Source organism: Odocoileus virginianus, chromosome 9, assembly GCF_023699985.2.
Source record: "Odocoileus virginianus isolate 20LAN1187 ecotype Illinois chromosome 9, Ovbor_1.2, whole genome shotgun sequence".
Lineage (NCBI taxonomy): Eukaryota > Metazoa > Chordata > Mammalia > Artiodactyla > Cervidae > Odocoileus > Odocoileus virginianus.
In genome coordinates, this window is record NC_069682.1 from 21160586 (window position 1) to 21173415 (window position 12830).

General features: G+C 37.0%; 1 protein-coding gene across 2 annotated transcripts in view; it reads left to right on the top strand.

Annotated features, from left to right (window-relative positions):
- Positions 1 to 12830, top strand: part of SPAG6 (sperm associated antigen 6) — a 59406-nt gene that overhangs the window by 12237 nt on the left and 34339 nt on the right. For both annotated transcript variants that reach the window (XM_020869165.2, XM_070472060.1), the window contains 2 exons: positions 1287 to 1453; positions 4700 to 4883. In XM_020869165.2, coding sequence (XP_020724824.1) covers positions 1287 to 1453; positions 4700 to 4883 — 351 coding nt within the window. The remainder of the gene's footprint in view (positions 1 to 1286; positions 1454 to 4699; positions 4884 to 12830) is intronic.

Consider the following 12830-nt stretch of genomic DNA (forward strand, 5'->3'; position numbering starts at 1 on the left):
ATCACCTTTTTTTGGTAGTATTATACTAAAACACCTTTATTAAGGGGTTGCTTCCAAGATGGCACAGTGGTAAAGAATCTGCCTGCCCATGCTAAAGAAGATCCCCTGGAGTAGGAAATGGCAACCCATTCTGGTATTCTTGCCTGGAAAATTCCATGGACCGAGGAACCTGGAGGTCTACAGTCCATGGGGTCACAAAGAGTTGGACACAACTGAGCACACAGCACAGCAGAGTTAATGTAGAGTTGGAATATTGAATAAAATGATCCAAGTGAAATAATTTACCCCACCTCCTCAATTTTCCATATTATTTCCATCCAGTTTTATGTATTATTTAGTAAGTATGAATAAAGAATGTCTGAATTTCTAACCTTGCTCCTGAATTTTAGCTGTGTAATTTCCCTAATTTTTCTCAGCCTTCATGTCCACATCTGTAAAACAGATATGATAATAGGACCTACTTCATAGATTTGTTATGAGAATTCAGTAAATTGATATAGAAAAGAAGTTTTTAAACACAAAATAATATATAAGCTACTTTTATTATTGTGCTGTGATGATGGTATTCCTACTATGTATTCAACCCTAGAATGAATATTAATGAGAGCTAGTAATGTGACATACTTCCTTATCTTAAAGAATTTATTTATTCAGAGACAGTGTCAGAAATCTGAATTTACAGCCCTTTATGAATGGGAAGCCCTAGTCCAATGGCCTTTCTAACTCACCTGGCCCTGAAATAGATCCTCATAAAATTTCTGTAATAGACTCTAAGTCGGTTGGGATCAGAGGAAAAAAACCACCAGAAGACTTGAGAGGAAAGAACTGAACTGATCTCTGAAAGAGATAGGGTTTGCAAAGGCTGTTGGGGGGGCGGGGGCACGTGAGGTTAAGGGCGGGGGAGCACAGCTCCTCAATACCTTCCCTCCCACCCCCACCCCCATAACCCTGCTAGGTGGGCTTTCTACTGTGTGCGTTACAGCCTCTCTCTGCATTCCTCGTGACATCACACAGCTAGAGTTTGCCAAATCAGGGATTTAAACTCTGGTTCTCCAAAGCCGTTCTTAGTTCCATGCTAGGCTGCTGCTTTGATAATTGCAGGTTATATTATTCTATGCCTTGTCCAGTTGGCTGCTGCTTAATATTGTATTAGTTTTTAGTGGATGGTTTTTGTTTGTTTGTTTTTAATGATATTTCCCTTTGCATTTTCCTATCTGCATCTATGCTGAATGGTATGTTTGCTTTTTAATTTAAAATTTGCTGATTTCTTATTTCTTGTAACTTAGGCGTAATGGCTTTGCTGAGGCCTCTTCTTCTGGATGTGGTCCCAACAATTCAGCAGACTGCTGCTCTGGCTCTGGGGAGACTGGCTAATTATAAGGATGACCTGGCAGAAGCAGTTGTGAAGGGTGACATTCTTCCACAGCTTGTTTATTCACTGGCAGAACAGAATGTAAGAATTTTTTAAAACCAAAGTTATATGATTTTTGTTTTGGATTTTAAAAAAATTGATAGTTTGGGTACAATTGCAAGTGTGCAGGCATAGAATTTTTAGGATATTAATACAACCTTCAATTCTTTGAACTACAGATAATAATACCTTGAGGGTATTTTACTTTGAGGGTAATAGCTTTTCTGCATTACTGTTGGTATAGGAGAAAACATATTAAAGTTTTTAATGGAATTATACACACAGCAGTGCTTCTATATATGGTCTTATTCAAGTTATAGGATCAGTCTTTGAAAGATGTGTGGCACCCTGGGCAAATAAGTTACATACAGTAGTGTTGTGTTATTCGCTCAGTCCAACTCTTTGCGACCTCATGGACTATAGCCTGCCAGGCTTCTCTGTCCATGGGATTCTCTAGGCAAGAATACTGGAGTGGGTTGCCATTTACTCCTCTTGGGGATCTTCCCGACCCAGGGATCGAAACCAGGTCTCCTGGATTGCAGGCAGATTCTTTACCGTCTGAATCTAGTTAACGGGCAATGGAAGAGAGAGCTTTGAAGCAAGGGGGAAGAGAAGCATTTGAAAACAAGGAGAATGCATGTAAGGGAAGGTTTGACAAAGCATTTTTTGCCAAGTATGCAAGCATGTCAGGCCTTCTAAGGGTCATCTAAGAGTGCTTCCATTTTTTTCCCATCCTGTCTGGTTCCCTTTATGTTCCTAACAATAGTTAAGGATCTTCCTTTAGGTAGGGTCTTTTCCTGTTTGTTCCATCCTACTGATTTATCATAACCTAGGGATATATCTTTCTTGACATGTCTTTAAGATTACATTATCTTTCTTACCCATGTATAACCAGAGGACAGACAATTCAATTAAAAAATGGGCAAAAGACTCACACAGACATTTATCCAAAGAAAATGTACTAAGAGGGCCAAGATGAAAAAGTACTCAATGGCATTAGTCACTAGGAGATGAAAATCAAAACTGTGAAGAGCCAATATTGTACCTACCAGGATGGCCATAACAAATAAAAGAAAGAGAAAAAAGGAAAATAGCAAGTGTTATTGAAGATGTGGAGAAGTTGTGTACAGTGGCACAGCTGCTATGGAAAACAATTTGGCAGTTCCTCAGTAAGTTAAACATAATTACTATATGACCCAGCAGTTCTACTCCTGGTTATATTTCCAAAGAAATTGAAAACAGGTGTTCAAGCAAAACTTGAACACAAATGTTCATAGCAGCATTATTTGCAATAGACAAAAGAATGACTAGATAAAGTAAATGTTATATATCCATACAATGGAGTATTATCAGTCATAAAAAGGGGTGAAGTACTGGTACATTCTATAACATGGATGAACCTTGAAAAAGTTATATTAAGAGGAAGAAGCCAGACAAGGCTACATATTGTATGACTACATTTATATGAAGTATCCAGAAAATGCAAATTCATAGAGATGGACACAGATTAATGATTGCCAGGAGCTGGGGGAAGAGGGGAGTGAGAAGTGGCTACTTAATGTAGGGGATTTCTTGTTGGAGTAATGAAAATATTCTGGAACTGGATAGGTATGGTTGCACAACATTGTGAATGCACTAAATGTCACTGAATTGTACACTTTAAAATGGCCAATTTTTTTTTTTACAAAATGAAGTAAAATTCTAATTGCTTTAAAATGTGCCTTTTTTTTTTTTTTAAAGATTGGAGAGTCAATTGCTAATGACTTTTATCTCTAGGAGGAGTTACAAAAATTGTATTTTTGTTGTAGGCATTCTTTGCGTCACCAAATGCTTGGACTCTTAGCTCCTTCTCTGAGGGCAAGGTCTGTGTTTGATATCTCACATAGAAGGTTCTCTCAAGGTTTTCTAAGTGTGAATGAGTGCCCATTAGTTAAAGCAACAGGGCACATGTGAGGACAAAGTGAGAATGGGAAGCATCTTCACAGGCTTCTGTCTCCCTCCCCTTCCAGGCCTTTAACCCATTTCTCACATGAGATTTAATCTCTTCTCTGGGCATACAAAGTCCTCTGGTTTGGTTTTCCCTCCCTTTTTCTTCCAGGTTTTCTTTCGTTCCTCCCTTCCATCCTTTCTTCTTCCTCTTCTTTTCTTTTCTGGCAGTTCTTTTGGTGAGGCATTCCAGGAGAGAAGAGAGTTACGGATTTGGAGAAGCAGAACTTAAGAGGGAGGGGGAGTGAAACAGGAAAGTGTGAATTCTAGGCACTGTAGTTAATACTAACTGTTGGTGCTCAGTAAAGTGTGAATTTGAAAATTCTGCAATATACATTCAAATCAGCTTATGGTAATGACAAGAAATGTATCACTATTATTTTTCCCCAATCATGAGAAAATAATCTATGGAAAGCTACGTTAAAACTTTATTCTAATTTTTGTAATGATTTAGTAGTATTTGGTTATGGACTTATAAAATTAGACTTTATAACAAATATTTTTTTAATTTTTTATAATATTTTAATGTCTATATATGTTGACACTTAAGAAGCTAAAGAAATATATCAAATAAAAACATTACTAAGTATATTCCTTATCTTTTCAACATATCCTAATTTTTAAGATATAATCTGTTAAAATATACCTTTTGTATTTTCTCTCTCATATAACTGTTTATTGATTTTTAATATTTTAGCCTATGTAAATAGAATGCTTTCAAATCAGTTGTGGTAGTCACCTAGTTGCTTTTTTTGTTTACACTGTGAAGAAATAGAAACTTTATCTGATGATTGCTAAGTGCACCTCAGAGCATAGTTGTTATTTCAGGATAACACGGGACACCAGAAAGGTTAGTTGAGGTCATGCTTAGAGACTGAGGGCAAGTAAAGGAAATGAATTTGTCAGGTGACAGTTTAGTTGCACGTGCTAACAATCTAGGAGTTCCCACAGGACAAACAATACCTTTCACTGGAATGCACAAACATAAACTCCCATTATTTTATGAATCTGTAGGAAATATAATGCTTACATTTTATTTTATGCAGTTTCCAAATGCATGTTTCAGAGTAAAACATTTGAAATGAAATTAAAGATGTACACCATTTCAGTTCAGTTACTGAACAAAAGCAATGGGGAAGCCTCAAAAAATCAAAATGATTTTGCAGAATGTTTTTCATCTTTTGTATTTAAAAACTTCCGAGCTTTTTTTTTTTTAATATCAGTGTCATTTTTTATGTTTGTTTTGGTCAATTTTAACTTTTAGCTTGATTCACACTGAGTTTTGTCTATTTATCCTTGTAGCGTTTTTACAAGAAAGCAGCTGCCTTTGTGTTACGAGCGGTTGGTAAACATTCTCCCCAACTAGCTCAGGCAGTAGTTGATTGTGGAGCACTGGACACACTGGTGATTTGCTTGGAAGATTTTGACCCTGGAGTCAAAGAGGCTGCAGCCTGGGCACTTGGCTGTATTGCAAGACATAATGCAGGTAATGGCCCTCATTATAAAATAGGATTATTAAAGTTTACATTAATAAGGTAAACCTGGTTTTGCTTACTAGTGAACCATAGATATGAGGTCTTAATGATGTGTCTATACATTATGGCAGGTAAGTTTTGAATGAAGGCCAAATTGTTTGAATCACAAATTCATAAAAAAAAAAAAAAAAAACAACCCTGTACATGTCAGTCTTTATCTTAGTTAGCAAAAGAGACATTTGAAGACAGAGTGGGAAGCAGGGGGACATGGGGAGAATGAGATATTGATTGATTCAAAGACCTTGGTAAATTGGTTCTGTTACAAAATTATTAGAGCTTGTTACTCCCCAGGGGACATTGGGTCTTCACTCTCACTTATGGTAGGGTGTTCCAAGGTAACCAGGAGCAATGTTGTATGAATGAATAATGTTGAAAAGATGTGGGCATTCACTTGCATTCATATATAGTTCTCTATAATTTTGCACTTCAGAAACTTTATTTAATTTTAAATGTTCTCTTTACACCTTCTTGGTTATGCTATTTTGATCTTACCTGTTAGTTTTAAAATAAATGGTGTTTTACATGTTTAAAAAAAAAAAAAAAAAAGATGTGGGCATGGTAGCTTTCTAGAATGTATTTAGCCCCAAATTGGCAGGAAGAAGGAGAAAGAGAAGGAATACCTTTTCTTATGAATTGAGTTCAGTAAGGCCATCAACAAGGGACCTGGGCCTCTTGTGTGAAGGTTGTGCCAATAACACTTGATTGGTAAAAAATATACAGTGAACAAAATTGCTCCCACCACTTTACAGAAGTTGCTAAATAATATGCAAATAACACAATAAGAGAATAATAGTTTGAAACATGTAAAAGTGAAAACTTTGCTAGTAATCAAAGAACTGCATAATAAAACATCAGTGAAAGTAAAGCAGAAAAAAAACCAAGTGGTTAAGAGCACTATGGCCTTAGCTAGAATCTGAGTTTGAGTCCAAGTTCCAGTCTTTAGTTGCTGTGTGACCTTGGACATGGCTTTTAAACTGTCTGAAACTTAACTTCCTCATCTGTAAGAAAGGTTGTACTACTTCCACATTTGTTGTGAGATTGATGAGATAGGCCAGTACGTGGTAAATATTCAATACATTTAATATTATTAAAACTGAAGATTTGAGAAGGCATGATGATGTTTCTATTGACAAAGGCACTAGAAATTGTATGAACTTGTAGAAAACCATGCAAATCTAAGCCATAAAAGAGTTTATGGTTACTGTAGAAAGCCTGCTTTGAGAATTCATCCTAAGGATAGAATCCCACAGAATGAAGAAGCTGCATTTATGCAAATGTTATTGTAGTGTTATTTGTAACATGAAAACCCCTCAAATATTTGGTAGAAATTTAGGGGTTAAATTATAGAAGTTTACTTAATGGAATCTCATTCAGTAGTTATGAATCCTGCATGATAACATGAAAAAGTGATTATAATGTGAAAAATTAGAAAATTATATATTACAATTATGTGTATGTGTGAAAGTCACTCAGTTGTGTCCCACTCTTTGCGACCCCATGGACTATACAGTCCATGGAATTCTCCAGGCCAGGATACTGGAGTGGCTAGCCTTTCCCTTCTCCAGGGGATCTTCCCACCCCAGGAATCGAACCCAGGTCTCCCGCATTGCAGACAGATTCTTTACCAACTGAGCCATAATGATATAAAAATAAAATCTTATGTGGATATAAATTACAAGCGAGTACATGTTTGTGTTACTAGGGTTATAGAATGAAGAATATTTTAAATTCATTTTCTAGATTTTTCAGTGTGCATGCATGTGTAAAATAATGACTGTTTATTGAGTAATTACTATGTGCCTGGCTCTGTGCGGTATGCATCAGGATATTATCTCATTTCGGCTGCAGATACAACTAGGGGCAGGTATTACTCTCCCGTTAAACAGAGGAAGAGAGTGGAACATAGAGGATGCCTGAAGTTACGTTAATGGTTGAGCCAAAATTGGAATCTAAATCCGTCTGACTCCTAAAGCCAAATGTCAACCCTGTACCATACAGTTTTACTGTGTACTTCTTGAAAGAGTATTGAAGAAGAAATTCAAAACAGAAACAGGAAGTGGCTGTCCCATAGTTATGTTTAATTTGGTTTTTTAAATAATGACACTGTTGGAGACAATAAAATGATGTAAAAATAAATCAAGAAAGAAAACTATTGTCATGCTTAGAATGATTCAGAATTGGTACAATAAAATTATTTCCTTAATATTTGAATTTTGGTTTTCCAAGTAGGTTTACCTTAGGACTATTGCTTAACACATGTTGATTGAGAAAACTAAGGCAGGGTTTTAAATTAGAAGCTGGTTATCATGGGGAAACTACATGAGTATATTTAGTCATTTTTTTTTTTAAATGTCAGAGGACTTTACAGATCACAACATGAGTATTTTAAAGAGTGATGCAAAAGAACTTTGAGGACAACCGTGCAGATACTCTGTCAGGCAGGTGCCCATAGATAACCTTTCCATATCTCCCTTTTGTTGAATCTGAGGCTAAATGATAATAGTTTATAAATAGGCTCTGTCTAAGGGATTCCATTCCAATTTCTTGCTATAATCTGGCTCCCACATGGAATTCCCAGTGTAATTTCAATATTTCACAGTCATTAGGGGCTTGGGACCCAGAAGCTCCCAGAAGGGATTACTGAATAGATTTCTCAGAAGGAAAGGGAATTGTTATCTAGGAAGCAGTAAGTCATAATTCACATCCTGAATATCAGTGAAAAGAGAAGATTTACGTTCAAATGACCTGATTTCTTTCTTGATGATCTCCTAAAAATGGAATATATTGAGATGGAAGGGATTCATTCAGTGTTTTCTTCTGGGAATTAGTGGTAAATTGTTTGATTAGGTAGTTTAAGAAATAAAAACCTTAAAGGAGATACAAAAGAAATTACCTTTAAGGGCAATAGAAGGAAAACGTTTTGCGTGTAGGAAACAAAAGTAAACACACAATTACTAGAAGAGTAAAGTCAGTGGGCATCATCTGATGTTTACTTATTTGAAAAATACAATTCCTAAAAGATACTTGTACATACAGATTTTAAGGCATTGTACAGCTAACCAAAGGAAACTGGAGGCTAACCGTCAGAAATGGTGGTCGTAGTGTTGTTTTTAACTGTAGGCAAGTCGTCTCATTAAATTACCATGATAGAGTCACCAGTTACTGACACAGTTGATAATACACACCTCTTTGAAGATAAATAAACTCCCTCTTTCTCTTTTGGGTTCCTTAAGGAACGCTCAGACTGCTTGTTGCTCTTCCTGTATCCCGCTACAGTCTCCCTCTCAGCGGAATTATTCTGGTTGTGTATTTACCTAACTAGTGTCCAATCTTTCATTATTTTCAAGGACTAGTCTTGCTTCTGGAACTACAAGGGGTGAGGCCAGAGGAACGGTGGGCCCTGCTGCCTTAGTGCTCCCACTGGGAGGGCCCAGGCCCTCCCTCCCCACTCTGCCTGGCAGCCTGGCTCGAGCCTTGCGCCTGTGGGTGACACAGAAGCTTTGTGGAGAAGGACTGCCAGTGACCTGGGTGGAGTGTGTGGCAGCCGTCACAGCACTGGGGAACTGAGGCGGGAGCAGTGGCCTGGCGGCAGTCTGAGGAGGGAGGAGCCACGTAGGTGTTTTGGAGGAATGCTCTTCCATGTTTGGGCTAAAAAGAAATAAAATTTAAGTGTTTGTTTAGGAGCTTTAGCTAAAAACACTGTCTCTTGTAAACTTTGTTTCCTATAAACCTTTGCTGTCTCTGAGTAAACCTTGGTAAGTTCTCAGTCCTGGCAAAGTGGAATAGGTTGGATTAAGTGTCCTAAAACATTTTAATTATTAACACAATCACCCTATTACAGATGAGGAAACTGAAATAGAGAGGTTAAAAGATTTATTCTGGTCAGACGGCAGTTTATGGCAGAGCTGTTTGACCATTACTCAGAAGCCTTCAGAGATTCTTCCTTTTTATAATGTGAGAAAGGCAAATGTATGAAAGCTCATCACTCTTCTTCTTAAGCTCCTTGCAGTATCTGCAAGTCTCGCCAGATACTTCTGTTCTTAATTCTTGATGACTGGTTCCACATGTGTGACTATGCTGTCTCCCTGGGACCTGATTTATCTCCTTAGGACCTAAATCAAATGAGAGACTTCCCTCCCTGCTTGGTAGCGGTCAGGAGAGGGGACTGCTGCAGCCCCAGATGAGCAGTGCTTAGCAGGCTCAGCTGATTAGGATTCCACAGAAACAGCGGGTAGACCGTGTCTTGTTCACCAAGTAGATAACCTAAGGGAGGAATCCAGACAGAGCTGGCTAGCTTGATTCTTTTCTGTGTCATTTAGAATAATGAAATGATAAAAAGAGAAAATAATTTAAAAAATCAGAATTTTTGCATATATTCTTCTTGTGCCACTCATGTCAGCCATATATAAATAGCAGTAGTCTACATCATGTGGAACAGGCTTAGCATGCAGTACTTAATTTTTAAAAAATCTACATGTTAGTGACAAATATCTGAGATAATTAAGAACTCCGTACTTAGAGTAAGGAAGGAGGGGGAGAAGGGGACAAGAGGATAGTAATTCTGTGTTAAAAGCCATAAAGACTTTAGTGATACCTGTAGATAATAAGTTGGTTTCTGTGTCACATTTTTATAACTTATTTTATCTTGGAGGGGTTGAGGAACACATAAGCATAGAGAAAAATGATGTATACAAGATTATATGTATTATATATTATACCAATTTTGATCCTAACATTTGTTTCTACCAATACTTTTCTCCTTATTTAGGTGTTGGTAAAAAAAGATAAAAGTAAAAATAAATGTCTCTTTATGTTCTTTGGACATAGACACCAAACGTGTTAAAGTAACATTTTAAAAAATAAATTTATTTATTTATTATTTATTTTATTTTTGGCTATGCTGGGTCTTTATTGTAGCATGGGCTTTTCCCTAGTTGTGGAGAACAGGAGCTATTCTCTAGCTGCAGTGTGTGGGTGTCTCATTGTGGTGGTTTCTCTTGTTGTGGAGCACAAGCTTCAGCAGTTGCAGCTCCTAGACTCCAGAGCACAGGCTCGATAGTTGTGATGCACAAGCTTAGTTGCTTGGAGGCATGTGGGATCTTCCTGTACCAGGGATTGAACCCGTGTCTCCTGCTTTGGCAAGTGGATGCTTCACCACTGAGCCACCAGGGAAGCCCTAAAATAACATTTTTAATTGTAACTTTTACTCAGTGGTTACCTAATTTGTTAGTCTTTTTTAGGGTTAGTTTGTATGCTGGTAAAAAACTCTATGTGAATCTTTTCTGTATTTTTATTTCTTGTGATTTTTAAAGTACAGACTTTTGATTAATAAAATCTTCTAAGCTTTCTTTGCATTTTTTTTTGGAGTTCAGAGTATGGAACAATAAAATATAATTCTGTACTCTCAGATTCCCAAGTCACTGAGAATTACAACTTTGTATACAAGGCTAGCAAGCAATTTATCTCCATCATCATCATCATTGTAATTATCAAGAAGTATTTGAGGCACTTTTGTGTATGTTACCATGTCTTTTGTTACTGTTCAAGGTAAAATAAGTTGGCTAACATCTTACCTCTAAGACTTTATAATCTAAGATGGAAGAATTGATACAGTGAGCATAGAGGTCATCCAGAGAGCTGACCAAATATCGAACGAGAAGGTACAATATTAAGAATATGAATACTATATTGGGTAATTTTACTTTGGATCAAGTGAAAGACAAATTGTGAGTTATGTTTTTGTACTCTGGTAGAAAGGGGAATCTTTACTTTGTTTTTAAAAACTTTGTTATATCCAGATAACCCCTGAACTCTGTTGGGCATAGATATAAAAAGAAAAAGTGACATTGATAGGGATAAACACACACACCTACAATCAATTAATCTTTGACAAAGGAGGCAAGAATATACAATGGGAAAAAGTCTCTTCAGCAAGTGGTGTTAGGAAAGTTGGACAGCCACATGTAAATCAGTGAAGTTAGAATATACCCTCTCACCATACACAAAAATAAACTCAAAATGGCTTAAAGACAAACACTAAGACATGACACCATGAAACTCCTAGAAGAGATCATAGGCAAACATGCTTTGATATAAATTGCACCAATGTTTTCTTCACTCAGTCTCCCAAGGCAATAGAAATAAAAGAAAAAACAAACAAATGGGACCTAATCAAACTTACAAGCTTTCGCACAGCAAAGGAAACCACAGACCAAATGAAAAGACAATTTATAGAATGGAAGAAAATATTTGCAAACAGTGTGACTCAGAAGGGCTTAACTTCCAAAACATAAAACAGCTCATACAACTACAACTCAACAACAACAAAAAACAACCAGTCAAAACATGGGCAGAAGACCTCAATGTCTTCTTTCCCCAGAGAAGAAATACAAATGTCTAATAGGCACATAAAAAAGATGCTCAATATCACTAATTTTTAGAGAAATGCAAGTCAAATTGACCATGAGGTACTATCTCACATCAGTCAGAATGGTGATTATCAAAAAGTCACAAATAACAAAATGCTTGAGAGGGTATGGAGAAGAGGGAACCCTCCTATACTGCTGGTGTGAATGTAAGTTGGTACAGCCACTATGGAAAACAGTATGGAGGTTCCTCAGAAAGCTAAAAATGGAGTTGCTGAATGATCCAGCAATTCCCTTCCTGGACATATATCCAGACAGAACTCTAATTCAAAATGATACATGTACCCCTCCATTCATAGCAGCCTTATTCACAACAGCCAAGACATGGAAAGAAATGTCCATTGTCAGATGAATTGATAAAGAAGATATAGTACATGTATATAATGGAATACTACTCAGGCATCAAAATGAATGAAATAATGCCACTTGCAATAACGTGGATGGACCTAGAGATTATTAAGTGAAGTAAGTTAGAAAAAGACAGACAAATGCCATAGGATATCACTTATATGTGGAATCTAAAATATGACACAAATGAAACTCTTCTAGTAGAGATCATAGGCAAAACACCTGTCTATAAAATAGATAAATTCACCTATCTGTGGAATAGAAATAGATTCAGGGACATGGAGAACAAACTTATGGTTGCTAAGGGGGAGAAGGTTGGGAAAGGGATGGAGTGGGAATTTGGCATTAGCAGATGTAAGCTAATGTATATGGAATGGATAAACAACAAGTTCCTGGTAATTAGGAAAATTTTAGGCATGACTGGAAAAACGTTCATATGTGAACCTACTTTTTCAACTGTAAACTTTTTGGAATCTAAATACTGTAGATAGAGCATTTCCAATAAAAATTTAGCAGCTAAATTGAGACATGTTGTAAGTGCAAAATATACACTGGATATCCAAGACTTGATGTGAAGAAAAGAGTGTAAAGTATCTCATTAAAACTTTTAAATATTAATTACATGTTTAAATTATAGCATTTTGGATATACTGTGTTAAACAGTGTGATTATTTAAAAACTTTATTTTTATTTTTTAGAGGATAACTGCTTTACAATGTTTTATTAGTTTCTGCTGTACAACAATGTGAATCAGCTGTAAGTATACTTATATCCAGGCTTCCCAGGTGTCTCCGTGGTAAAGAATCTGCCTGCCAATGCAGGAGATGCAGATTTGATCCCTGGATCAGGAAGATCCCCTGGAAGAGGAAATAGCAACCCACTCTGGCACTCTTGCCTGGGAAATCCCAGGGACAGAGGAGCCTGGTCAGCTGCACTCCATGGGGTTGCAAAGAGTGGAATAGGACTTAGCAACTATACAACAAAAGCAATGCATGTATCCCCTGCCTCTTGCATCTCCCTCCCATCACCCCCCATCCCACCCCTCTGGGTCATCCCAGACAGCGAGCTGAGCTTCCTGTGCTATAGAGCAGCTTCCCACTGGCTGTCTGTTTAACACATGGTCGT